The following is a 26,742-nucleotide window of genomic DNA, read 5'->3' as shown; positions in this document are numbered from 1 at the left end:
TCCGTACATCTTTCCAACTAAAGTTTTCAACCAATTTACTCTGATATGAGTAAGAACCACCCGTTTCGTCTTCTATCATCTCCCTTGTACCACTGGTTGCAGTTTTACTTTTCCCTTTACCCTCCCCTTCTGGGCGTTTCTTTGGTTTTGACCACGCCTGGCGCGGTAACCTTCAGAAGTTCAGCTTCGGTCTTTGCGCTGAAGTGACCGCCCATCTGGCGTGGCTATTGTTGAGGGGCAGTTTATAAAATTGTTCCAGTCTTGAGTACGGCTTATTCTAGCTTACATGTCATACTGGACAGAGACCTGAGTAGGCAGAGCAAAGTCTCATCACCTATTCAAATTAAAACATAGAAAGAAACTTAATTGAAACATACATCTATGCAATTTTGAATCCGACTATTTTGTTTGGTTACAAACATTAACGAAAATGTTAAAAAGCTGCGGTAAGAAATGTGCAGCTTCCATAGTAGCGGCAACTGTATTCACCTGCCTGGTGGTGCTCCTGATAGCGGCACCGCACCAAAGGGTCCAGGTGGAGGAGAAGTCGATCGGAAGAGATGGGATGCGGTCACTACAGAGCCTGGAGAACTTTGGGACAAATAACGGCGCGCCGGTGGACCAAAGCAAGTTTCAGTACAATTCAAAGACGGGGCAAGCGAACGGATTTTCGGCATATTTCACCAAATTGACTCGAGGCAGGAGAGAAGTGGAGAAACCACCGCAAGCCAAGGCAGCAACCGAAACGCCCCCCGCAGAAGATATCAACCCGAATGATATCTTCATCGCAGTCAAGACAACCAAGAAGTTCCATAAATCCCGACTGGATCTTCTTCTTGATACCTGGATCTCCAGAAACATGCAACAGGTAAGCAAACGGAGAGCTTGTTGTGCACATATTTAGATTTACTGCTTGCTACGGTAATTATACTCCCATGTTCATTCGTTATGCATGATAACAGCAAGCAGCGAACAGAATAGAAGAGAATAATTGTAATATTCTACAATGGTGACATAGAAGATACTGTGTTTTAGTGAGATGCGTCAAGATTTTCTGCACCTGTAGCATAGCTGTCCTGATATGACTCCATACCAAATGTCTCCAGATGCTTTAAAATTGTTTTAAATTACTTTTTAAATTGTTCTATGACCATATATAGAGGACTCTTAATTATGCACCGACCAGTTTCCCCGGAATATTTGCATGCTTTAAAAGGTCAACTACTTGATATGAACCAGGAGAGTGATGGTGATGATGGTACTTTTTTTTTTTAGATAATTTGTCACTTTTCCCTGGGGGTGCTTCTCCATAAGACCCTGCCACCCCCTCTCCTTACTCTCCCAATCCCCTGAGAGTTTGGGGGTATAGTCCGTGAAACACGATTAGTGATGCTGATTCATTTTTTGTGACTTGACCAAGCTTGTCAGATGTAAAACAGAGCCAAGAGACCTTAGCTGTTTAGCATAGAGATCAGTCTCAGATGCATAAAGGGGACCGGGGTGGCCGATTATAAGGGGAGAGGGCTTTTCTCTTCAGCCCTCACAAACTGGTGGGAAAGAAACTGTGAAACCAGGAGAAAATGGCATCATTTAGAGATGAGGCATAATTCATTCTGAGGGCCTCTCTCAGATTACTATAGAAATTTATCCCCGGACTTCAACAGGGCTGAATACTCCTTTCAGCTCTTTCTCTGTTTAAGAATGTTGGAAGAAATAAATATTGTCATTGGTTCCCAGAGCCGGAGATGTGATAATGGCAGGAAGTTCTCTGCCACACCACGTTATCGTCAACACCGTGAGCGGGTACTGTTTTGGCTTTTGTACGGTCTGATTTTTTGGTCTGTAAGATGATTTTTGCATTGGTCCAGTTCCATAAAGCCTATTCAGACGCACAGCTCCGATTATAGACGCAAACTTCTGGGTTCCAGTGCCGTGTCACGCTCCTCCAGGAGAACGCACTGTGACACCTACAGTTCCCAGCCAGGGCCTCCTCCACTCTCCCTGTCAGACCTTCCTCCACACGGAGTGACACTTCTTAAGAGCGCACAGAGCGGTTCTCAGAGATCCCTCCACTTTCCCCCTTTTTTCTCCTCTCCCCATTCTCCTTTTTGTTTAGGGTGTTTATGTGAATACCTTGGTGCTTGGGGATCTATAGCGGTGGCTTCAGCGCAGTCCCGTCTCCAGAGCTAACAAAGCGTCTTTCTGAAGAGGGAAGAAAAGCTTTCCCAGCCTCTCGTTTCACCCTCTCCATGGGAACGAGGGAGCTGAAGCCGGGGATTTTTTTTTTGTGTTGTTTGTGGAGAAGAGGGGGTCGGCCGTGTCTGGGTCAAGCTCCTGAGCGATGGGAAAATTGGGGGGCTTTGCCTTCATTAGGGGGAACACCGGTGACAAAAAAAAGCGTCCTCTGGACAGTTTGTGCTTTGAGGAGCGTGCTGGGCTCGGCACAGTGTGAGAACGCGGTGTTATGAAACGGCCGCTTCTTAGCCAAGCTCTGCAGCGCACAAAGAGATTCCCAGCCGCGTTCAGGGGGAAAGAAATGGCCCTGTCTGTTTAATGAAGCCCATTCTCCCGTTCCCAAGACTCTAATCTTGTCACGCATCATTTTCAGGGGTCAGTTTCATTTGCCTCATAGAATCCGAGCCATGCTCAGACATTAGCAAATGGAAAATATTTTATTTTAAGAGAACTTTGCACCACTTGGAACAAAAGTGGTCAATGCACAAGTGTGACAGAATTATGCTGAAGAAATGTGCTTGTCAATGTGCTGTTTGTCAATATGAGCATCATGCCTGGGCTGAAATGCGTAGGGTTAACTTGAATACTGTGTAGGTCACTAGTGACTGACAGGCAGTGATCTTCATCCTGCTGCAGTGGAGATAGAACAAGGGACAGATCAGCATCAGAGACACTAGCTAATCAGTTAATCTCATGAGTCAACACACTTTGGGTTCATCTCATCCCTATTGTTGAATGTGGGAGTCCCAAGCTAGGCCACAGTTGGTAAACACAGCAGTCTGTGCGCATCTGCCAATCAGACAATGGATGCCTCTTCTTTCCTTATCACCAAAAGAATACTACTTTCCTAACAATATTAACCTTCCATACAAACCCCCTAGTCAGGCCTGTGCAAGTTTAAGCGGTGTTGTTTAAATTAGCATTGAATTTACTTACTAGTGCATAATGTGAGTTAAACCATCACAGAGAGGAGTTAACAGGGGGCTTAACAGGCAGCTGGTGGGGCAGACTAGACATAAAAGAGGCACTGGGCCTAGAATACACATGGGAGTTACAGGAAGAAGGGTGCCAGGTGGTAACTACAAAACAAAGGACAGTTAATGCCAACCATATGAATCACCAGGCCTGCATTCTCAGTTATTGACTACAGAGTTGCAGGGATACATTATATGTGGATTTCTGTCTGATGGGCATCCGCTCTGGTTTTCTATTGGGCAAGCAGAGTCTTTCTCTACTTTTGCACTTTCCTTATTGACATTGCCTACCATTGGAGTGCTTTATGACCATGGCCCCCTGCCAGGACTGGACCCGTTGAAGGGAGACGGCAAACACCGAGAGTGTGCCGGAATATCTTTATCTTTACTCTAGTATAACTATCCTGTGGCCACTAAAAGGTCACACCGGAATAGAAAACTCTGAGCAGTGGCCCAAAGGCTGTTGGTTTCAGCGTAGTGCCAGACGTCTGTAAATAACTCCATTCATGACCTCTCTCTCTAGTGTCACCCAGCCCGTTAGGATTTTAAATTTATACCGGTCTCTCTGGTAGACCATGTACACGCCCTAGGGTGCCGCTCACTATCAGTCCCTGTTTACATGTAAACACTGTGCTGAGCAGAGCTGTGTTTACTATTGACACAACTGAACCAGGTCCCTGGTGAACCTGGGGAACTGAGTGGGGTCAGCTTTTACACACATGCACTGCTCAGTCTAAATCAAGGTCCTCATTCACCTTGCTTAAGGAAGAATGTGCGGCATATTGATGACTGTTACAAATTCCTCTGCATGTTCTCACGTGAAGGTTTATCGGAAGAGCTTTCCTGTTCTTTCCCATTGCGTAAGAAAGTGCTGTGTAAGGGAATACCAGCATAAAGTTTCACACTTTCTCACACTGCGAGGCTTTTCAAAGCATACCTGGAATTTTGTTCTGCTGCTTTTTTTGTTTAGTGTTCGTAAAAAGGGCCACTTTTGCAAATGAAAGTATAAACAGTAACAGGTTGTTTTTCAATTGTGTGACCTTCAAAAAATGCCCTTAAGAAATCACTTAAATATAATCTACACAATCTGCCAAGCACAACATCAGGACAGTTACAATGAGATTCTTTGTGTGGACGGATAAATGCTGGGAAACGACCGACTGTATGGGGATCACTTAGAATTATGTTTTGTAGTAACTTGTACTTCTACTTGTAGCAACAGTATAAATGTTCGTTCTAAAGCAGCAGTGTTTTATAATGATATATATTATCTGGTGGGTGTTACCGTTTTGCAGATTGTAGCTTCCTGTATTTCTTATCCACCCCCTCCCCCTTCGAAACAATGTGGCTTCCCCAGTCAGGTCATAACAATAGGGGCACAAGCTCTCTCTAATCAGCTTGTGGTGGGCAGTAGTGGAGGTCTTCAGCTCTGCCACTCAGCCACTGTATTGAGTGAGCAGTACACATTTGTTTGGCTTTTCAGCCTGACCGCAACCATTTGCTGAACAATTTAAACAAACAACTGTCAAACAACCCGTCTGATTAAAGGAGAGGTTAAATGCACCCCATTAGGCATAGGAGTACAGGGATAGAACAAAAAAAAACATTGCAACAAAGCCTGTTCTCACATTCAGAAAAGGGCATTGAGTTCAGATATAATGGCATGGGACTGTGCTCTCAAAGTCTATGAAACATTTCCATTGATATAGAAAGTGAATTTCCAGAGATTGAGGGTGACATCATTGTATTGGTCATTCCCAATTAAATGGGTCTTACATGGGTCTTACCCCCACAGTGCAATTCTGTGTCACGCACAGCACCAGGTGACTGGTGCCCCTTGTGGGTTAATTGAATCAGAACTGTTTGATGGTGTGAGTCATAGGAATCCAGACAAGTGAGCGCAGCTGGGGCCCAAAGACACCAAACTGGCAACATGTCTGTGCGCAGAGGGTAGCTGCTCACGGAGGAAAGCCTCCCCGGTAACCTTACACGCTCTGAAACAGGAAGCTTCATTCTCTAGGTGGCATTAAGCTGTGAAAATAGCTGTGTGTTAAACCCTGGCTAGGCGGAGTGTCGTTTATTTCGAGAGAGCGAGCGAGTTTAGAAGAAATGCCATGTTTTCCACAAAAGAAGTGTGATTGGGTTTCCTGCCGGGGTTGGGGGACAGGAAGCCAGGCCAGGCGTGTGCTGTTGAGGCAGAGATAGGCCCTGACAGCGAGGCCCATGGCAGGCTGGGCCCTTCCTGCCCGGGGAGACGGAGACAGCCAGCCAGGCTGCGGCCTTCCTGAGCTGCTCCCTGATCCTGGGGGGGTGGAGTGAGAGGGTGGGGGGGCCGTGTGCCAGGACTTCCTGTGGGAGCGCAAGCTGAGGGCAAGTCATCCCTGCTGAAAAAAACAGCTCCAGCTAGGTACCTAACCAGTTCAGACCAGCTCCCCACACAACATGGTTTTACCAGCTCCAGCTATGTTTTGAAATGGGTGATAGCTGGTCATTTTAACCTGGGTCATAGCTGGATTTTACGGCAGGAATGGAATTATTACCCTTTAATTATTACCCTGTAAGCAGCTCCCTCAAACAATAAGCAGCTCCAAATCAAACTTTGTATTGTGGAGTCATACGTTAATTATCAGTCTTTACACTGACTGTTAGGATGGAGTGCTTAATATAAATGTGTGATTCATCAATAACACTTTCAAATCAATATTTTTATATTGTAATGAGAAATACGTTTCATGTTCACTTAGTATTCCCCAAATAACTTAAATAATTCAGAAGTGCATTTCCCCCCCGGGAATGCTGGCTCGCGAGACCTATTGATAGCACATAAAGAGAACGAGTGAACAAAGAATGTCCCTCTAGAGCGTCCTTTATCTTAAGCTCTGCAGCTGTATGCAAATGCAGGCAAACATATTTAAACTTTACCCATCAGAGATTTAACCCAGCTTGAAAACTCACTCCATTGTTGTATGGGGGGGGGGGGTGGTTTGTACATGCGAGGGTGTGATTCACTACACATGCTGGAAATGGAAGGAGTGTGTACACGCCATCATCTCTTTCACAGTGATAAGCTGAGCTAGCAGCTGCCTCAGAGCTTATTAGGCTCTTATTTCTGTGGAAATTACAGCAAACACTGCCGTCGCTCTGGTCCTTACGCCACCGCCACCCTCCCTAAAGCAAACAGAGGCCCTGGGCCTGCCACACATCACAACATCTGCTGTGCTGACAGTTTGTTCTGCAAACATTTCAGCCGGGGGGACCGGCAGCTGGCTCAGGTGTGGAGGGGTGGGGGGCGGCTCGGAGAGTTACCTTCGGCTTAAACTCGACCCACCGACATTCAATGTCGCCTATCATCAATTAGTGAGGGGCTGGAGGGCTTGTTGTCATGAAAGACACTGAGCACTTTAACAGTTACGAGAGGGGAGGAACTGGGTTAGCAAGTTTGTGGGGGGCTCCCCCCAGATACAGTTACCTGGCTCAGTCTGGAACACTCCAGACAGACGGCTGGGGCCAAGCGAGGACACGTGTCAGAGATAAGGTCGTGTGTGGCAGGTGCTGTTTCACCTCAGGTCAAAAATAAACAAATTAACAATGGCAGACGGTAAGCCAGGTCAGGGTGCCTTTCAGTCGATTTGCCTGAGTGCTGCAGCGTGTGTACCTGTATCTCCTGGTGGTGCTCTCATGGATGAATTCTGTCTGCACCTGCTCAGACATATCTGCCACAAAAGTGTTTGCTGCAACCTGCTCGGAGGTTGCGTTCCCGCCCTCCTGACTCAGGGTTAACAAAGGCACCAGAACTGTGGGTGCGTGCTATCCTTTAGAAAATGGCATCTGCTGCTACTTTGTAAGTGTTGAGATGTGAAACGTGAGATATGAAGAAGAAGTCAGTTGACTTTTGAAAAAAAGATGCAAATGCAATAGCAGTAAGTGTTGTCTCTCATCACACTGGACTGGTGTGAAATGGGGAGGGGGGCTGTCCACTCCCCTCTTTGTCATGCTGTAGGCATGCTGTCTGGGAGGCTGTGGGGCCCTGGGACTGTTGCCATGGAGAACGCACAGCCTAGCATAAGAGGCTTTTATTCTTGGAGGAATTCTTTTGGGGGCATTGTACGCCTGTTTGACTTGCTTAACTCACTGAGTTCTTCAGCGAGTAATAGGAAGACAAAAGCTCCAAATGAGAAAACATTTCAAAGAGAGAACGGCAACACAGGACCGCGACTTCTGAGAAATGTTTCGTACCGAGAGTTATTTTGCCTGTGTGGCTCGTTATTAGGCTGTTTATGGTTCACAACCCCATCCCTCCTTTTCTTCAGGAGTTTAAGAGAACCAAGCGGATCTTAACATGATTTTCCCATTTTTGTCTTACAGACGTACGTGTTCACTGACGGGGAGGATGAAGAGCTTAAAAAGAAAATCGGTGAGTAAGGCGTCCAATAGAAACGCTCAGAGCTGCACTTTTAGGCTACTAGCCAAGTGAATAGTATACACATCTTATGAAGTCTATCTACTTTTCCACGTGGGTACCTCAGCGTAATTCCACATGGTTTTTTGTGTCTGATACACTGTAGACTCTTAAAATGTGGGGTTATTTACGGGCATGCTGCTTTTGGACATAGTCGACAGGAAACTACAGCAGTGTGCTTAAAGGAAGCTTATTCTATTATTACCATAACCTGCCAAACATTTTCAGTAGAGAAAAAATAGTTTTTTTATTGACGCTCAAATCTGTCAGCTAAAATGGATGTATTCGGACTTCCCTTCTAAGAAAGGGGTGGACTTACCATTCAACACCCCTCTGCTGGCCTCACGAAGACCCTCCACCCCCCAGACAGGGCTCCTTAGTCCCCATGCAAATCACTCCATTGAGTTCCCCTAGGCAGGCGTGCTGAGGGGACAACCTCCAAACAGGTGGCAGATGGTAAAAAGGGAAGCAGAGCAAGGCTACAGAAAGATGGAATAAAGGGGCTATTGATCCACTCCATCCTTCAAAATCAATAACCATATTTCCCTCTTTGTCTCCTCAATGCAGGAAGTCACGCCATCAACACCAACTGCTCCGCTGCCCACAGCCGGCAGGCGCTCTCCTGCAAGATGGCGGTGGAGTACGACAAATTCATAGAGTCTGGAAAAAAGTAAGAAGCTCGACTCCCACTCTAATTAAAGCCAGAAATGCTGCACCGCCTGAAGTCATTACCGTGTTTACCTTGAGATCCAGTAGACACATTTACTTTGGGTTAAAAGCTTTTCTCACTTTGATTGTATAATTCATGCCTAAATGCATGTTTTCCTTGTAATGTCAATGTTAGAAATGTTGATCTTTCCTCTTGATTAGAGCCAGCGACCTGCACGGGGCGGTTAACATGTCGAAGATGTGTTTTTAGAAGGTGGCTTTGATTTAACGGTGTTAATGGCTTCCAGGTGGTTCTGCCATGTGGACGATGATAACTATGTGAACGCGCGGACCCTGGTGAAGCTTCTGTCCCACTACCCGCACACTCAGGACGTCTACATCGGCAAGCCCAGCCTGGACCGGCCCATCGAGGCCACAGAGAGACTCGGGGACAACAAAATGGTGCGTGGAACAAAGTTGCGCATTACAGGAATGCCGACACTTACATACAGAGTAATCACAGCATGAGAAAAAACAACTCTGAAATGAACTGTGAAGTCATAATGATCATTTTGCTGTGTGTTTCCAGAGACCCGTCAATTTCTGGTTTGCTACGGGAGGAGCGGGTTTCTGTGTGAGCCGTGGCTTGGCTCTGAAGATGAGTCCATGGGCGAGGTAAGAGAGTAAACGTGGACTTCCCCTACAAAGTTTCTCTCCTACATACAGTCGGGTCCAAAAGTCTGAGACCACTAGTGAAAATGCTTCTATTTTGCATTCTTTTCTCATTTATACAAACCTTTTCATTACAAATGATATTATCAGCATAACGATATGAGTGTGAAAAGTTGAATCGAAAACTTTTTCACGAATTTCAGAATTTCTTAGTATTTGGTCTGTCTCCCTTTTGCTTTAATGGCAACATGCACTCAAGCTGGCATGGACTCCTGATGATCCATGTTATCCCAGCATTATTTGACAATGTTCCAAAGAGCATGTTGTGATTACTGAATACTTTTGCCAGTTTTAAAGTGCCCCCATGAATGTTCAATGGAGTTGAGGTCAGGTGATTGTGGATTGTGCAGCACTCCTTGCTCTTCTTTGGTCTTCGAATAATTCTTGCAAAGCTTTGAAGTAAATTCTCAAAATCCTAAAACTTTCTGGTCATTTCCAGGACTGCATGAAAAATAATCCCATATTTTCAACGCGGTCTCAGACTTTTGGACCCCGCTGTAGATTCCGGTCTCTAATCGGCCTGCATATGCCTTCCCTTTCTTTCAGCGGCGGCCATTTCATGAACACCGCTGAGAAGATTCGCCTGCCAGACGACTGCACCGTCGGCTACATCATCGAGTCGGTGCTGGGGGTCAGCCTGATCCGCAGCAACCTGTTCCACTCTCACCTGGAGAACCTGCAGCAGGTGCCCCGGTCTGAGCTGCACAAACAGGTAAACACCTGCGCCTCCGCACGCCCTCCGCTCGGGCTTAACGCCGGCTGATCGTATTATCTGGCACTGCCTGTACGCTCCTTTTAGCGCGCCGTCGCATAATGACGGGTTTAATTCAGGTTTAATGATGTGTCTGTGCTTTCGTGCGGTTTGATTTCAGGTTACACTGAGTTACGGAATGTTTGAGAACAAGAGGAACATCATACACATGAAGGGGGCTTTCACAGTGGAGGAGGACCCATCTAGGTAAGAGCGAGGCTACACGCTGTGGCACACACTTCTCCTGCGACTCAAAGCCTTTGATACTATCTTGAGCAAAGGAAATCCTTTGGCCATTTCACAACTGAAAGGCAATAAGGCCGAAGGTGCTCCTTCCGCCTCTGCTAATCAGTAGTTTCTGACCCCATCACCTCTGTCCCCTCTCTCTAATCATCCTGTTCCATGTCTGGGCTTTCTGTGGTCTCTGATGTTGAAAGAACAAGACAAAATAATCTATTCTCAGGCTAGCTAAAGTGCATCCAATGGATATGTTTCACACACAACAGTGCATTGTGCAGAGGGTTCTGTGTGTGTTTTTATTTTTTGGTGAACAAAGTTAGCTGTTTCCGCTCATTATGAGGCTCACCCCCCCCCCCTCTCTTTCTCTCTGTGTCCCCGCAGGTTCCGGTCTGTGCACTGTCTGCTGTACCCGGACACCCCCTGGTGCCCCTCCCGCGTTGTCTATTAACGGCGACGGCCTCCTTGGTTTGGTATCCTCGTCCCTTACGGCCTCGGTATCTGAAAGGCCTGAGGGACCCGTGTGGTATTGGGCCGTGTCGCCGCTGTGTTTTTGCCGCAGCGACGCACGGTCTCTAGTTTTATTGGGCTGCTGTGCGGCCCGCGGTTTCGGTTACGGACTTTCCCTTCCCTGTCAGCATGTTCCCCACCCCCCCACCCACCCCAGTGCGTGGGGAGGCCAGGGCAGCTCGCCTGTAGGGAAGCGGCCCCCAGCTTTGCGCTGTACAGGCAAACGACCATGCTTCATATGTTGTAAATTTTGCTTGTGTTAATTTGCAATTCTCATAGAATGTACTTTTATATTTGTGTGCCCCTTTGCGCCAGATTTTACCCACTTCTTTTGTTTCCATTTTTTTAATTGCCGGTATTATGCTTTTTATAATTACTATCATTGACTTTGTACATTCCATAATCAGAGTCTTGGAAGCTGTTTAGTATTATATCAGAGGGCTCTGTAGCAATTATCAAAGATGATGTAGAGAGAAATGGGGATCCATGTTAATGGATTTAAAGGAATTTTGTTGTAATTTCTTTTTTTGGTAGACTCCGGACAAAATCAATGAGGTGAAGTTTTTCTTTATTTGGTGCTATCTCAGTATTATGATTTATGATTTGCGCTGGTGAGAGGGAGTTTCCTGGATGTACACTCAGGTGTTTTTCTCTGAGGTATGCCATGATAGAGCACTTTCCCCCCCTAATGAATGTTTTGGCCTGTTATGATGCAATTCCGTGCTAATTATGAAAGAAATCCTATCCCAGAGATTAACCATTTCTGTTGACTTTATTATATTTAATGCCATTTATTGCAATATAAAACAATCTTGGGGAAAATGAGTAATATATTAGCAATGATCAAAAGGAATCCTACAATCATCTTGTGTACTTCATACAGATGTGGTAAAAATGATAATTGCACAGCTTCCTTTAATAAATAAATTGCTGCTTGCTCTTGTAAAGTGCACAGAGGGATGTGACGATGTTGATTTCCATGACAGACTTTTTTTAAATGGACCTGTTTACACCAAGTTATTTGAGACATTGTCACATCCCTTTATAAACAGCCTAAAGAAATGTGTGTGCCTTCCATGTAACACAGTGTATAGCAGATCAACATGTTGAATCAATGGCAGCTGAAGAATATTCTTTGAAATGTCAATTTTATTTTTTCTCTTGGCTTTTTCATCACCATTGATTCATATTACAGGAGCTCACTGGTAGATAGAAAAGCCATTTAAATTTTCTTGAAAGCACACAATTTCCTCTTGAGGGTGCTAGCCATCTTTTTAACTGTTACTGTGAAACTCTGGGCCTGTTAAATGACAGCTTTACAAGAGCATTGCCAGTTTTCCAAATACACAGAGGTTCTCTGTGAGAATGACCCACACTGGGTCTGTTTGTAAATCTATTTGAAGCAGTAGTTCTGTACTGTGACTTTTGTTTATAAATGTTTATATATGTATTTTTTTCTGTGGATCAGAAATGCTTCTGATGTACTTCAAAGGATTGTTTCTGTTTTCTATTTGTTATCATTGTGTCTTCTTCTGTAATTTATACTCCAGTATCTGGATTGTTTAATTCTGTGTTGTAAATATATATACATAAAGAATGCTTCTCAGGGATTACAAACCTGATATTGTTACCCTGGAGATTCTTGTGGTAACCATTCTTTGCTTTTAATAAAGCAGCATATTGCCTGCCTGACAAACATGATGTCTTACTTACTTTGTTTCTTCTCTTTTCTATTTTTAGACTAGAGTTTAGTATTTATACAGTCAAAACTTCAAACATCTTTCCCCACCTGAACACTCCTACTCACTAACTGTAACTGAACAAGCTACACCAATCAAGTGTGATCTACCAATCACTACCACTCTGACAAGGTTTATTTAAGGACATGGTAGTATTGCTTGGATCTAAACCTTGTCATTTCTAGTTGTATCTGCTTAGAGGATAACTTAATGTAATGTAACAATGGTATTTTTGTCCTGAAATGTGAGGTTGAATGAATTCAAATGAACTGAGGAGAAATCTGAGCAGTTCTGCCATTCCTTGTCATTAAAGATGTTTTGGAATAAATAAAAATATATATTGCTTGATAAATGTTGAAGACAAGGTTAAATTATGCTAACGTTCAATGAAGCCCCAAGAATCACAGAGCCCTTGGGCATGAGTAGCAAATGACTCCTGGCCCACAGCGATATCTCTGCACAGTACAATGTCCTGTGTTAATTCAACTCTAACAGTGTAAATATGGTCTTACTCTGGACCAGAGCAGGACCGTATGTACTCAGTAAGAATTGTTTTAACACTGGACATTTCATGATTTATCATTCTCATAGTCCCTTCTATCTCACAAACTGGGGCAAAATTAGATTTGATTAACGTTATATGTTACATTATATACTTATATAAATATACTCATGAACATTTTATTATTTTACATTTTTCATTTACTCCCAATTTTGACTATACAATCGCATCTGAAAGCCTGTGACGCCGCTACAACATCCACCTCTTCTATTTTGAGACGCAGTTCCAGACCACGGGGCACGTCCCTGTCTGAAGGGTTAGTGCTCTAGCTGGCTCCCGCACCTGACAGTCCCGCAGACATCCGTTTACATCTCATTGATGTCGCCTCTGCCCGCGCTCACTTGATTCACCATTCAAAGGCTCAGCTGTGAAGGCTCAGACACTTTGATATAAGCTGGTGTGACAGACAGTAACTATTCTATTTTTACTGTCGCGCTGAAAGAGGGAGCTTGCTTATTAAAGCTCAAAGAGCAATGGCAGCTGGCTAGAGAGATATATACAGCCTACCCAAATGGTATGGCCTGAGGGCATCTCCTCTGTCAAAGATGAACGGCTATGCGCTCTGATGGAAAAAGCATGAAGGAAAAACAAATAGCCAGCATACGATTACCATATGTTGGTGATGGCCTGGGGTGGAAATGACTCTGGTCACGGTGACCCTTTCAAAACCTAACAGAATATAAACTTGGCCATTGTAACAGGGGTATGTTTATTAGTTTCTAACGAGGGCATGGAGACTTGGGTATGGGAAAGGACAACGCTGAAACAGGAGGAATGTCTCGAAAATAAATGGAAGGGCAGTTAAATGTATCTGACCACCAGGTTATATGCAAAATGATGGGAGTTCACAAAAACCAGAAATAAAGCGGCTGCATGTAAAACTGGGCCATAAACTCTTCCCTTTGGGACTGTAAACAGGACTCTAACTGAAGCAGGAAAGAGAAAGATTTTGGATATCGTCATTGACATCATGTACAGTTAATCACTTGTGTTGCACCAAAAATCTTTTCTTTAACACAATGAGGTTAGGGACATTGTAGCTGTTTTCCATGAGGCAGTTTCTCTTGCCCATAGTCATTTCAGAACTATGGCATGCATGCACGTAGCTGGTTATTGTAGGCTACACCTCTTTGCTGAAATCTTGTGTTTGAAGAAGCAGCAGGTGGAGGTTGCTGGAGGAGGCAGGGTGCAGGTTGTCTGCACACTTCCTGCCATAAAAGAGTGCCACTTCAGAGACAGGAAGTGGCCCCAGTGTCTGGCATCATTGAACCTCATACAACAGGTTTGTTTTCAAACTCTCCTCGCCGCCCAACTGCGACTCAGGAAGAGCAAACAAACGGCAACTCTCCATTCTGAAGTAGCCATTCTTGGAAAGAATGTTTGTTGTTACAATGGCTTTGGGGTTCACAAAGCAAGAGAAGCACGAAGAAACCACAGTCGCATAACCTTGACCTAAGTATATACAGTATGCAGCTCATTTTTTTGTAAGTTATTCACAGCTCTCATTTTGAATACTTTCAGTCACAATAAAAAAGATTTGGACCATTTCTGGATGCAGAAAACAAAAGGGAGTGGCCAAAATAAAAGTGCAAATGACAAAAAAACAGGAGCATCCTTAGAAATGTATGTTTATTGAATATTTACGATTGAATGTTTTATTGAATGGTTAACCCATGTTTAGGACTGCTAATAAAACACACACAAAAAATCTACACAAACACAGAACAAAGTGGTGTGTGTGACTTATATATGGACTTCTATGGATATACTGTTCTATTTGCCTTGATGTTTTATGCACTTCATAAACATTAGCTCTGGCACTTCGTAAAATAAATAAACGTTCACGCGTAGCAATTCCAAGCTTTCTCTCTCCTTTTTCTGAATTTATGAAAGCCACAAGCTAATTCAGTATTTAATTCTATCAGTACAAGTCCTTTATTGAGTTATATGTGAACAAATGGTTACATAGCACAATGGCCACATCATTAATGTAGCCATGATCTACTACAAAACATCCGCTCCTTACCCATTCAGTTAAGTGAGGGTTTTTATTGTCAGCTTTCCCGCTGTTCCCATGAGTGCAATATCAGTGAACCAATGTCGACATTCCCCAGGTTTACAGTCTGTGAAGGCTACTGACCATGCTCTCTGCTGACATTACTCACTAGCTATGAGAGGAAGAGCTAGCATATGGGATTTGTTAATGCCTCTCAAACTTCAAACACATTTTAATTCCATTTAAATGTTCAAGGCTGTCTTTTGTTTATGACTGGTGATGGCATAAAGAAAGGACCTCAATTTAGAAGGGGACTTCAGAAGCATGCCATCATACTCCTTTCTTCAGCTCCATGGTTAAGGCCAGTGTTATGATTGGGGTTACTGGAACAAAGCTGGGCTAAATTGTATTCCCAAGTCACAATAAAATAAGTATGACGGCCTGTTTGTCTTTTAGTGTTTCCCTGTCCCTTAAAAAGCTTTTTTTTATGAACATAAATCATTATTATTAAAAACAATAGCCTCAAGTTAAGACGCAGCTGCCAGGGTTTCTTGGCCGTGGGTGGCTGACTCACCAGGCTGTATGAGTATGGGTTTTCATTTTAGGGTACCCCTGTACTTCCCCCCTGCATTGGTTTGACCACAGCAGAAAATCTGTCCTGAACCATATTATTAGTCATCCATTAATAATTAAATTTAATCCCTCCATCCCTGCCACCAGTCCTACTTTCCAGGTTAAAAGGACTGGATCTTTTCATGGGGGGAGTACATAAACAAACAATGTAAGTTTGATAATCAGAGAAAAACTTGTTCAACTGTAAAAATGAAATTTGACACTTGAAGCCATGTTATATGCAAATAATGTAAAAAAGATTAGATCAGTTAGTGTTTTATGGATAGAGATCTAACTTCCTCATATGTTTTTATTTTTTTATTTAACCTTTATTTAACCAGGTGAGTCCCATTGAGATTGAGATTACAAGATCTCTCTTTTGAGGGAGCCCTAGCCAAGAAAGTAGCAATACAGTGTTACAGATGGCATAAAAGCAATGTAATATGTTATTAAATGTGGATAACTTAATTGTTTTCCGAATATAACAGAACTGATGCAGTACAGATCCTATTTCTTAGATTCTAACATTATTGAGCTTTTATCATTATATGTGATTGTGTCCAACAGTTTCTCAGTGAATTATAGTCATGTATGAAACAATGATCACAATCCAGAACTACAAAGAGCATTATTTCAATGACATGGCAATAATTGATATCTTTTTAGTATTATATAAAGTTTTAACTTTCATTTGCTGTCAGTCCCTGTGTTTTTATGATATATAGGATTTCTGCTATAATTAGTGATGAAACAGGGAGCAGTGGGAAATCTCTCAATATCAGAAACGCGTAGGTTCTGAAAAATGCAAGTGCCCTGTTTATATAGCATGGTTTGAGTGAGGCCAGAGAAGACAAACAGCTTGTGCTGTGCTGCAGCTGTATTAGTTTCTGTGGCCCGATCGTTGAGCCTGCCTGCCTATCTGCCGCGGATGACAGCTCTGGGAAGTCCACTGAGAAAAAAGCCTGTTCCCACCCGTAAATGTATAATTATGGCCCATTTGCATTTATTTTGACTGGAATGCTACAAACCTCACAATGGCCACACTGCACCTTTACCCAGTGTGGGGGAACACAGAACAGCTTAGTGTCGGTTCCCAGGGAAACCTGTGCTGCCGTTAGCCCTTATCTAGAACAGAGCCTACCGAGGCTCCAGGCTACTCATAATAATGGGACGTGAAGCAGTGACTCATGGCCCCTGAAGCTGCAACACTCAAAAACAGCACTTTTGACAAACATTCCCGTGAACATGCCATTTATTTGTTTTGCATAATTGCGATGTATCCCATATAGATGCAAATTATAAAGCAGGGCATCAAGCTGCAAGTTCCTCTTCTCACCAACGTGCTTTCCCTCATACTTCAAGGAGCATTAACAACCTTTCATTCTGTTTGCTTTAAAGGGCTTCTTTTCTCATGCCTAATACTATCCTGTGAAGATTGTTTGCCCCATCTTTGTTTATTTAGGCATTCAAAGAGCACTTCTGGCAGACTTAAAGTGAGTCTTCTTCTACCATCTAATCAAATCCATCAGTTAATTCCAGAGCAGGCTTTGTCAGATTCCCATACTGATGCGGGTGTTTTGGGATGAGGCAATCAAACGGTTTACAGGAGAATGAGGGCAAGCGATCTCTCACCTGCCCTACCACATTTGCTTTACTTTAAATGGGAAATGGTTGCTATTAATATAGCACCTTTATCCAAAGCACTGTACAATTTATGCTTCTTGTTCACTCATACACACCAACGGCGATTGGTTGCTATGCAAGGCACCAACCAGCTTGTCAGGAGCATTTAGGGGTTAGGTGTCTTGCTCAGACACAGACTGTAGGCAGGGGATCGAACCGGTAACCCTCGAACTGCCAGACAACTGATCTTACCGCCTGAGAGAATGTAACCAAGTAAAAATGTAACAAGTATTTAAGTTAGCAGCTGTCTCCCCTTTATGATTAGTGAGAGAATAACTGGCTAACTGCTACATGTAGCGCACAGGGAAGCACAGAGCAGACTGTTGTCAACAATTCAATCTGTCTTTAAATTCAAATGAAGTTAAATAATAACTAAAAGTGTGCTACTGAGATGGGAATAAGTATGAATCATAGACAAGTACCCAATTAAAAAATATAAAGGTAAAGCCACTCATAAAAAATACAGAACATAGGTTGTGCCATTATTGCGCAATAGCAGTCATTTTCACAACTGATTCTGTAAAGTATAGATGCAAAGCCACAGCCAAATAGGTAAACTGTTTATCCAAATGGACATTTCCTGAAGACATACAGGTTAAGCAGTATGTTCAAGGATAAACAAATATTGCCTTACCTGGGATTTAAATTTAGACCATTAGACCATTAGACCATTTTGTGCATTTCATTAGTCAGGGTACAGTATGGGTATGAGAAATTAAAACTATACAATGCAGTCTGTAAGTATTTGGACAGTGGTTCAATTTCTGTTCTTTTTGCTTTGTACCCCAACACACTGGATTTGGAATGAAACAGTGAATATGAGGTTAAAGTGCGGGTAATTTGAGGGTATTGCCATCCATATCAGGTATATCCGTGAAGGAATTATATCCCTTTTCATACATATACCTCTTATTTTTGGGGACCAAAAAAAATTGGACAGTTGGCTTTTCAGCTGTTTCTGATTATTCAGTTGTAATAAATAAAAATGCAGATATAAGACAGCTATCAGTATCTAGGCTTGTTTCTAGGCCTTTGATTGACCTAAGAACACCTCGCATTAGTCAACATGGGAACCAGAGTTGTGCCAATGACAGTCAGAAATAAGAAACAAACTGTGTGCTGGAGTACAGAGCCAGAAGAACAGAAATTGTACCACTGTCCACTACACTACTTACGGGCTGCACTGTATAACTTTTGGACAAATTATGTATTTCTGAACTAAGTCTGGAAAGCATGCTCCAACTGTAAACTAATCTTGTGTAGAACTGCTATCATTTTCTTGAAAGACTGATTCAAATTGTGCTTTTTCAAAAAATAATGCAGAATAGTCCTATTCAAGAATATTCTTGTTCTACCTCTTGCTTATTTTGGGTAAAATGCTTTGGTTTAAAATGTATGTTAATGTGAACTGGAACCGTTTTTCAAACAGAAAAGAAAACAAAAAGCATGAGAGTGCATTATTAGAGTAGGGTGGCTGAAAATGTCTTTCTGTTGAAAACATCAGTTGAGAAATTATAATTCTTTAGGCAGTTATGCAGTTTGGTACTCCCAAAATAAACAGTTTAAGATTAGACGCAGCACAACACTGTATTTAAAGTGAGCATGAGGAAGAACAAAGAGGCCATTTAGTGATCGTGCAGAGGGCCCAAGTGTAGCAGGGAACAGAACCCCTGGGGCTTGGATGGGTGCCCTTGGCAGAGGGATGAAAGGGGATTTGAAAAGGTAGCAGTTTGTCGATAAAGATTTCCAGAGACTTGATCCTAGTGCCGGACTCCCAGACACTATTCCCCTGTTGCTGTACAGGCAGTGGATTTGCATGAACTCTTCACTAAAATAGAACGAGTGCTCATTGTGTGTGTGCATGCATACATGTGTGTGTGTGTGTGTGTGTGTGTGTGCGTGTGTGTGTAAAAGAGAGGGATGCGAATGATCTGCAATGGTATTCCTATCTGGATTCTGAACTTGAGCAGAGTTCATTTGCTCAATATTTTTATTCTTTTATATTTTGGTATGAATAATAAACACTATTTATGCCAATTATTCATGAATTACATGAATACATTAATAAAGAATATAGGGTATTTCTATTCCTCATAATACTGGATGCAGTAGTAATTTCTAACATGTAGACAGTGCTAATTAATCCATGGCTTGTGCTATTATTTACAAATAAGAATGCTTTTCACACCTACTCTAGTCCAGATGAACAAACTGTGTTCTTAGTTTTAGAGAGTTGTAGGAAGATGATCATTTCAGTGTTACAGAGACTGAAGCCAAGCTTCTGTGAAGTTTCGAAGCACAGCCATCCAGACACGGGGGTATTGGCCTGTGGTCCTGATAGTGACCGCACAATGGGACAGCTGAACGAGGAGCCCCACATTCCACTGACTACAGAGGGATTATTGGGGCTCAGTTGTCTCGCACTCTGTCACCGGGGCTTTTCACACTACTCAGAGGAAGCCCCAATTAACGGCAAAAAAGAGTCCAGAGTAACATTCCAGATTAGAGAGGGCAGGCAGGTCTGATAGCTTTACAGTAGATACAGTGACTTAGAGCAACTGGACCACTGCCCTAATCCCTGCGAACCATCCACTGGCAGTTGTTCAAAGACTAAGATCAAGTGTACACTGAGAACACTGTGGGGGCTAGTCACAGTGGCCATACCAAACGGATTTATGCTGAGCCAACTATCAGGTGTCATATGTATGAATTGTTGGCTGGTAAAGCACCTGAACTGAAGGGGATAGAGAGAACTCCAGATATAAAGAGTGCCATGATATAAGACAATACATTTTCCCCTGGAGGACATTAATAGGAAGCAGATGAACTAGATTAGTCTTAATTTTATTCAAGCTTCAAGCTGACATTTGAAGACTCAATGAAATCGCACTGCAGAGATGTGGGCTGAGTAAGGTGTCCAATTTGGAGTCAGGGGGCCATTCTGATTGGATGTGATTTGTTTTCCAACTATAAATATAAATGGAATTGTAGAAACAAAGCGTTTATTAAAAGTGCTGCAAAAATGTTTTGGTTTTTTCAACATGCTAATTTGGTTTTACACAAATGCATGCATATTTCAGTGACAAATGTGCCTGAGCTCTGCTCTGTGCTAGCTTTCCTGTAGGGCTGTGGGACTTTACAGAAGCTATAATAGCAAGTGGCTCACCTGGAAATGTATCAGAGGATTACATGTGCTCCAGCAGTGGGAAAAGCAGAGAGGTGACACAATACAATCAGCAATTCCAAAAAGGCAAAATGAGAGAGAATACACTCAGTGACCACTTTACTAGATAGACCTGTACACCAGCTTGTTAATGTAAATATTTAATCAGCCATTGTTTTACAACCAAACCAGACTTCCAAGGAATCTCTCATCTGAGTGAATATTTCTGATGAAGACAGTGACTCTCAGTGACCCCATTTTATATCAGTGAGCATCTCAAAATATAATTACTACTATTCAGTATTCTTATGAATAAGCCTGCTTTTGAATAATAAATAGCATGCAAACTTGTGGAATGTGTTTGACCTGTTGATGGGGGTTGGGCATTTGACAAAAAACAATCAATGGACCTCAATCAATATATGAGTATAAATGAAGTCATTATTGTGATTATTGTACTTATATTTTTCACAATCTTCTAAACCTGTTGCTATCTGAGAAGTCCAAGGAAGCACAAGGAGAGGAAGAGGAAGGGGAGAGTGATAGTTTAGTAATCACTTCATAATATCATTTAGTTTCCATGTGTTCTTTTGTAGTCTCCAAATGTCCTCTTTGGAAACCTGCCTAGACATTGCAGAATGCTCATATCTGGTGATATTGTACGCAGATTTGAAAGGGGATTTGTCTAGTGCTGTGGCTACATTGTGTGTCTAAGCACACCAGGCACAACCACAAAAACCTGCATCTACTTCCACTGTGTTTGAGCTTCTGTAACTTCGTTTTCTTACTTACTATTTAGAGTAATTCCAACTCTTGGAAAACAAACCCCAAAGGGATGCCTTTCAGAAGAGACCAGGATAATGCCTGTAGTCAACAGGATTCAAGAATAGCAACCAAATATATATCCTAGTAGATATAGCTTATAACTTAATCTTTAAAATAATTATGTTAAAATAATTGTTTTTACTCACTGGAACCCTTTTATAATTGAAATTCTTGAACAGAAAATCGGGCGGCACGGATGGTGCAGTGGGTAGCACTGCCGCCTCACAGCAAGGAGGTCCTGGGTTCGAATCCCCGTTGGCCGGGGCCTCTCTGTGCGGAGTTTGCATGTTCTCCCCGTGTCTGCGTGGGTTTCCTCCGGGTACTCCGGTTTCCTCCCACAGTCCAAAGACATGCACGTTAGGCTGATTGGAGAGTCTAAATTGCCTGTAGGTATGAGTGTGTGAGTGAATGGTGTGTGTGCCCTGAGATAGACTGGCGACCTGTCCAGGGTGTATTCCTGCCTTTCGCCCAATGTATGCTGGGATAGGCTCCAGCCCTCCTGCGACCCTGATCAGGATAAGCGGGTTCAGATAATGGATGGATGGATGGAACAGAAAATCGATGGAAAAAAAAACTACGGAATCAACTGAAATGTATTTTATTGTGCATTTTGCAAATATTTGTCACAATGTGCTTAACAGAAAAAAACGATGTAAACCCCATACAAGAGCAGCTTATGCTGATTTTTGAAAGGAAATACTCCCTAGGTGGGACATATACTATAAAGATGCTATGAGATACAATCAGAGAAAGCTTGCCAATTACAAATATTTAATTACAGTTGATTATTCTTTTAATTGTCATGCAATAAATGTCAGCCAAGAAAATGGAATGAAAAGAGTTTTGATACTTTGCAAATTAAAATGTGTAATTCCCAGTTTAGATCAATAACAATTTACATTAACAAGCCACAGTCTCCTTTACAGCATGAAACATACCAGGTAAAAGCAAGGCAGGTAAATTACAGAATAAAATGTAGCAATTAGATGGCTTGTAATCAAATGGATAATTTGTACCAACGTGTACATTTCTACTCGCTTCTGATAGACTATCAGGCACCCCCTTTGTATGTCCACTTCTCCACGAGGTATATCCCAAATCAATGCATACTGAATTCATTTTTTATCGAATATCTTCACTTGGACGATGTCACTGTCACAGAAACCTTTACTGGGTATATTTGCAGGGGTGCTTCATTCCTACCATCTTTGTTAAAACCGGGAGAGAAGTATGGGTACACTCCCTCAGTAAAAGTTTCAGTAAAAGTGTGAAAGGGGGCCATGTCACTGGAGTCAAAGAAAGACACCTCCCCCCTGTCATAGTTCAGCTGCACTCTGATGGTCTGGGGTTTCTTCTTCAGTGTGAGTTTATTACCTCCTGCTATGTACATATCACCATTCCTATGCAATAAGAGCCAGAATCCATTCTTTGGGCAGAGTGGTATACCTGACTTCCTAATGATGGACTTGTTTGCCACTCCTATATCCCAGGAGGTTTTATTCCCAACATTCACCTCAAAGCTGTGTTTTCCTGAGGTAAACCTCTCAGATCCCAGCACAGCCAAACAGCAGCTAAACCTCTCTGGGTTGTCAGGACATTTCTGCTTTCTGTCTGTGAATGTCACAGTGGTCAGTTGATCAGAGAGAGAGAGATCAGAACGTGCAGTCTTGGGGTCAAGTATCACGGGAGCTGAAATATCAAGAACAAAGATATTTATCTTTCTCGGCTAAAAGAAGAGGCACATGTGAAATAAGTTCAGATAATTGAGATTATAACTCCCATACACAATATTTTGTATATAATGATGAAGGATTCTAATATTTTATTGTTTTAATATGTAAATCTCATTTGTAATTGAGATTATCTGTAATTCTCATAACGAAAGTGAATAAGACAACACATTCCATGGCAAAATCTATGCATACAATTCACACAGCTAATAGACCATATTATGAAGTATATTTGAAATTGTATGTTATTCTATGTTTGCTTGTGCTCTGAGCATACTGCAGCCCACAGGGAACTGTGACTGGGGACCCTGTGCTGATTCTCTTTCACAAAATTTCGATATACAGCATGTTTCTTGACTTTTATGTGTTCATTAAATGCTTAAAAATATGTTTTCACCATCTGAACCATATACTCACTGTACTGCACCATCCCCAGCATCATCTCCCAGACTTGGAATTTCAGGTTGCCCAGGTGTTTGGCCACATCTATCAGTGCCCCTGAGAACAGCTCTGGATCCTGCAGTGTGCACTGGGCTCTGTAACAACAGGCAGGAGTTACTCTAGCTGTGGGGAAAGAAGTGACTTAAACAGACAAAATGGGGTGAGAGTCTACATACCTTTCCTTAATGTTCTTGTAGCTCTGAAAACACATAATGACAGACAGCATACTTGTGATAAGTGGTTTGCATGTTCAAATATAATCAGTAAAGGCCATTATGAGAGACAGGTCACAATAAGTTAGCAACTGACCAGCCTATATAGTCAGCTAGTCCCACCAGTTTGACCACCAGCTTACTCAATATGACTGTAACTGGCCACAATAAACCCAGAACACACAGTAAATCAAGCTCCTACCTTTAAAAAGGCAGCACCCTCAGTGTTCATGGCCGTCTCTATAACTGTGATTTTGTCTGTAAGGCTGGAGATGTGTCTGGCAATGTGTGTTAATTTCTCCTCAGTGATTTGACACTTCAACTCCCCTTCCTCCTCCAGTGCAGCAAGTCTGACCTCCTCTTCCACTTGTAGAAACTGGTGCAGCTTCTCAAACTCTGCCTTCATCTGCCTCTCTGTGTGCTGGGTTTGATTCTGCAAATAAAACACACCATTTTAAACCTGAATAATGTTTTGTTATTTATGCGTGGCAGCCAGTGTGTTATTTATGCCTGTCAAACACAACATAAACCAATAATATAAAATAATATAAAAATATATTTTGTGCACTCAATTGCTATCTGCTTTACTCACCTTGATGTGTTCTGCGGTTAACCGACATTCTTCTTCATTCTTAGTAAACTTCTCCAGTTTTTGTTTAATAAGATTAAGTGCAGGCTTGAGTTCCTCCTGGGGAGATATCAACCAATTATCACTTACAAGACACAAGTGGCACAGTAATACCCCTGAGTGAAGATCAGTATATTTTTTTCAAGTACATGGGAAATGTAGTGGGGAAAATAGCCCTGCTATAAGAAGTAAAGATCAGTGAAACATGCAGGGCATACAGGATTGCGTGTCATAACATCATGCGTTTTCAGCACAATTAAACCAGTCAAATTTTTCAGCATAAAGGATTACAAAACCAAATATTTTACTGAGTCGTATGCAACATTGGAGTGTTCATAAAATTTGTTTGACTCATGGGTAAAATATTTTCTTGTATGTACAGTAGACTTTCAAAATAGATCTGTTAACAACAGCAAATAACATGTCATTTCTCAACATGCCTCGATGTGATGGTATGGAATGCACTTTGCACTTTGATGTACGTCACTCTGGATAAGAGCGTCTGCAAAAATGCCAATAATGTAATGTAGTGTAATGTGTAGTTAAGCACATAAAATTCTGTATTCATTACATTACATTACATTATTGGCATTATTGGCATCCAGAGCGACGTACAACAAAGTGCATACCCATAACCAGGGATAAGTTCGCTGAAAGACCCTAGAGGTAAGTACAATTTCAACTGCTACCCGTACAACAAAGATAAGGACCAGGGCCTATTTTTTTTTTTTTAAACAAAGAAATAAACAAACAAACAACAAAGCAAAAGTGACCAAACTTAACTATCCAAATACTGCTTACCTAGCCAACTAAAAATACCGAAACACAAAGTAAATCACAAAGACAACAATTAAGGTTCACAGGGAGATAGGGAGGGATGGGGAGAGGTGCTGCTTGAAGAGGTGTGTCACTTTGCGATTGAAGGTGGTTCTGACCTCAACGGGGAGTTTGTTCCACCACCGTGGAGCCAGAACAGACAGTAGTCGTGAGCGTGAGGTGGAGGTTCGGAGAGGGGGAGGTGCCAAGCGGCCTGTGGAGGCTGAACGAAGAGGTCTGGCAGGGGTGTAGGGTCTGATGATTTTTTGTAGGTAAGCTGGGGAAGACCCCTTAACTGCTTGGAAGGCTAGCACCAATGTTTTGAATTTGATGCGAGCCATGACAGGCAGCCAATGGAGGGAAGTAAGCAGGGGGGTGACGTGTGAATATTTGGGAAGGTTGAAGACCAGACGAGCTGCTGCATTCTGGATAAGTTGGAGGGGTTTGATGGCGGACGCTGGGAGGCCAGCCAAGAGGGAATTGCAGTAGTCCAGGCGCGACAGAACCATCGCTAGGACCAGGAGCTGGGTCGAGTAGGGGGTGAGAAAGGGGCGGATTCTCCGTATGTTGAATAGGAAGAACCTGCGTGACCGGGTCACCGCCACAATGTTCTCGGAAAGGGACAGTCTGCTGTCCATCACCACGCTGAGGTTCCTTGCACTGGGTGATGGCGTGAGTGTGGTATCCCCGAGGGAAATGGGGAGATCCAGATGGGGAGAGGTATTAGCAGGGATGAATATCATTTCAGTCTTACCTGGGTTGAGCTTTAGATGGTGGTTGTCCATCCAGCTCTGGATGTCACTCAGGCAAGCAGAGATACGGGCAGAAACCTGTGTATCAGATGGTGGGAATGAGATGAAGAGTTGGGTATCGTCCGCATAGCAGTGGTAGGATAGCCCATGTGCACTGATCACAGGGCCAAGGGAACGAGTGTAAAGAGAAAAAAGAAGAGGGCCTAGGACTGAGCCCTGGGGAACTCCTGTGGCAAGGGGCCGAGGTGTCGATACCGTACCAGCCTAGGCAATCTGGAAGGAGCGACCAGAGAGGTAGGACTCAATCCAGTCCAAGGCTGTGCCACAGATGCCCGTTGCTGACAGGGCGGACAGGAGGATGGAGTGATCCACAGTGTCGAAGGCAGCAGAGAGATCTAGAAGAATGAGGACAGAGCAGAGGGAGGCTGCTCGTGCGGCATGGAGCGACTCATTGACGGAGAGGAGCGCGGTCTCTGTCAAGTGGCCCGATCTGAAGCCAGACTGATGGGGGTCTAGCAGGTTGTTGTTAGAAAAGAAAGAAGAAAGTTGAGTAGAAGCAGCTCATTCTATGGTTTTAGAAAGAAAAGGAAGAAGAGACACCGGGTGGTAGTTCCAGGGTAGGCTTTTTTAGCCACCGGAAGACAGGGAAGAGTTAACAAGAGGGGTGACAAATGGGAGAATGTCAGGTGTGACAGTCTTACAGTCTGTGTTAAGAAATTCTCCCTTTGTGAAACATAAATTGTGTGTTTGTAACTCTGTCAAAATTGTGTTGAAAATAACACAAAAATATTAACACCAAAAAGTGTGTCAGATATTACAAAAAGAGTGTCAGGCATTAATACATCCTTTTTGAGAGAGCATATATGACTAATGTCTCCACTGGTTACACACTCATTGTGGATTTCTGTACTTCCAGCTCCCTCTCCAAGAATATGACAGCATACAGTACTGTGCAAAGGTTTTAGGCAGGTGTGAAAAAATGCTGTAAAATAAGAATGCTTTCAAAAATAGAAATGTTAATGGTTTATTTTTTTCAA

The 26,742-nt window shown here is 42.8% G+C and overlaps 2 protein-coding genes across 2 annotated transcripts; one reads left to right on the top strand and one right to left on the bottom strand.

Moving 5' to 3' along the window:
* The first annotated feature begins 294 nt into the window (after positions 1-294).
* Positions 295-12,254, top strand: LOC133121689 (beta-1,3-N-acetylglucosaminyltransferase lunatic fringe-like). Its single transcript, XM_061231078.1, has 8 exons — positions 295-868; positions 7,575-7,623; positions 8,236-8,338; positions 8,625-8,778; positions 8,906-8,991; positions 9,595-9,760; positions 9,921-10,006; positions 10,421-12,254. Exons 1-8 carry the CDS (start codon positions 431-433, stop codon positions 10,485-10,487), a joined length of 1,149 nt encoding a protein of 382 aa, XP_061087062.1. The 5' UTR covers positions 295-430; the 3' UTR covers positions 10,488-12,254.
* A 9,980-nt stretch (positions 12,255-22,234) lies between these two features.
* LOC133121263 (zinc-binding protein A33-like) lies at positions 22,235-23,508 on the bottom strand. Its single transcript, XM_061230469.1, has 3 exons — positions 23,474-23,508; positions 23,274-23,392; positions 22,235-22,815 (listed from the first exon to the last, which is right to left on the bottom strand). Exons 1-3 carry the CDS (start codon positions 23,506-23,508, stop codon positions 22,262-22,264), a joined length of 708 nt encoding a protein of 235 aa, XP_061086453.1. The 3' UTR covers positions 22,235-22,261.
* Between the last annotated feature and the right edge of the window lie 3,234 nt (positions 23,509-26,742).

Source organism: Conger conger, chromosome 2 (genome assembly GCF_963514075.1).
Source record: "Conger conger chromosome 2, fConCon1.1, whole genome shotgun sequence".
NCBI lineage: Eukaryota > Metazoa > Chordata > Actinopteri > Anguilliformes > Congridae > Conger > Conger conger.
Note: the sequence above shows the minus strand (reverse complement) of the source record. Positions and strands in the feature narration are given on the sequence as shown.

Bases quoted from the DNA above. Each gene is read 5' to 3' on its own strand.
- LOC133121263 (XM_061230469.1), bottom strand. From the start codon at position 23,508: ATGTGTTTTCAGAGCTACAAGAACATTAAGGAAAG. The intron at 23,393-23,473 runs GTATGTAGACTC...CTGTTGTTACAG, and splicing joins TACAAGAACATTAAGGAAAG to AGCCCAGTGCACACTGCAGG. The intron at 22,816-23,273 runs GTGAGTATATGG...TTGATATTTCAG, and splicing joins GCTGGGGATGGTGCAGTACA to CTCCCGTGATACTTGACCCC.
- LOC133121689 (XM_061231078.1), top strand. From the start codon at position 431: ATGTTAAAAAGCTGCGGTAAGAAATGTGCAGCTTCCATAGTAGCGGCA. The intron at 8,339-8,624 runs GTAAGAAGCTCG...AATGGCTTCCAG, and splicing joins TTCATAGAGTCTGGAAAAAA to GTGGTTCTGCCATGTGGACG. The intron at 10,007-10,420 runs GTAAGAGCGAGG...GTGTCCCCGCAG, and splicing joins GTGGAGGAGGACCCATCTAG to GTTCCGGTCTGTGCACTGTC.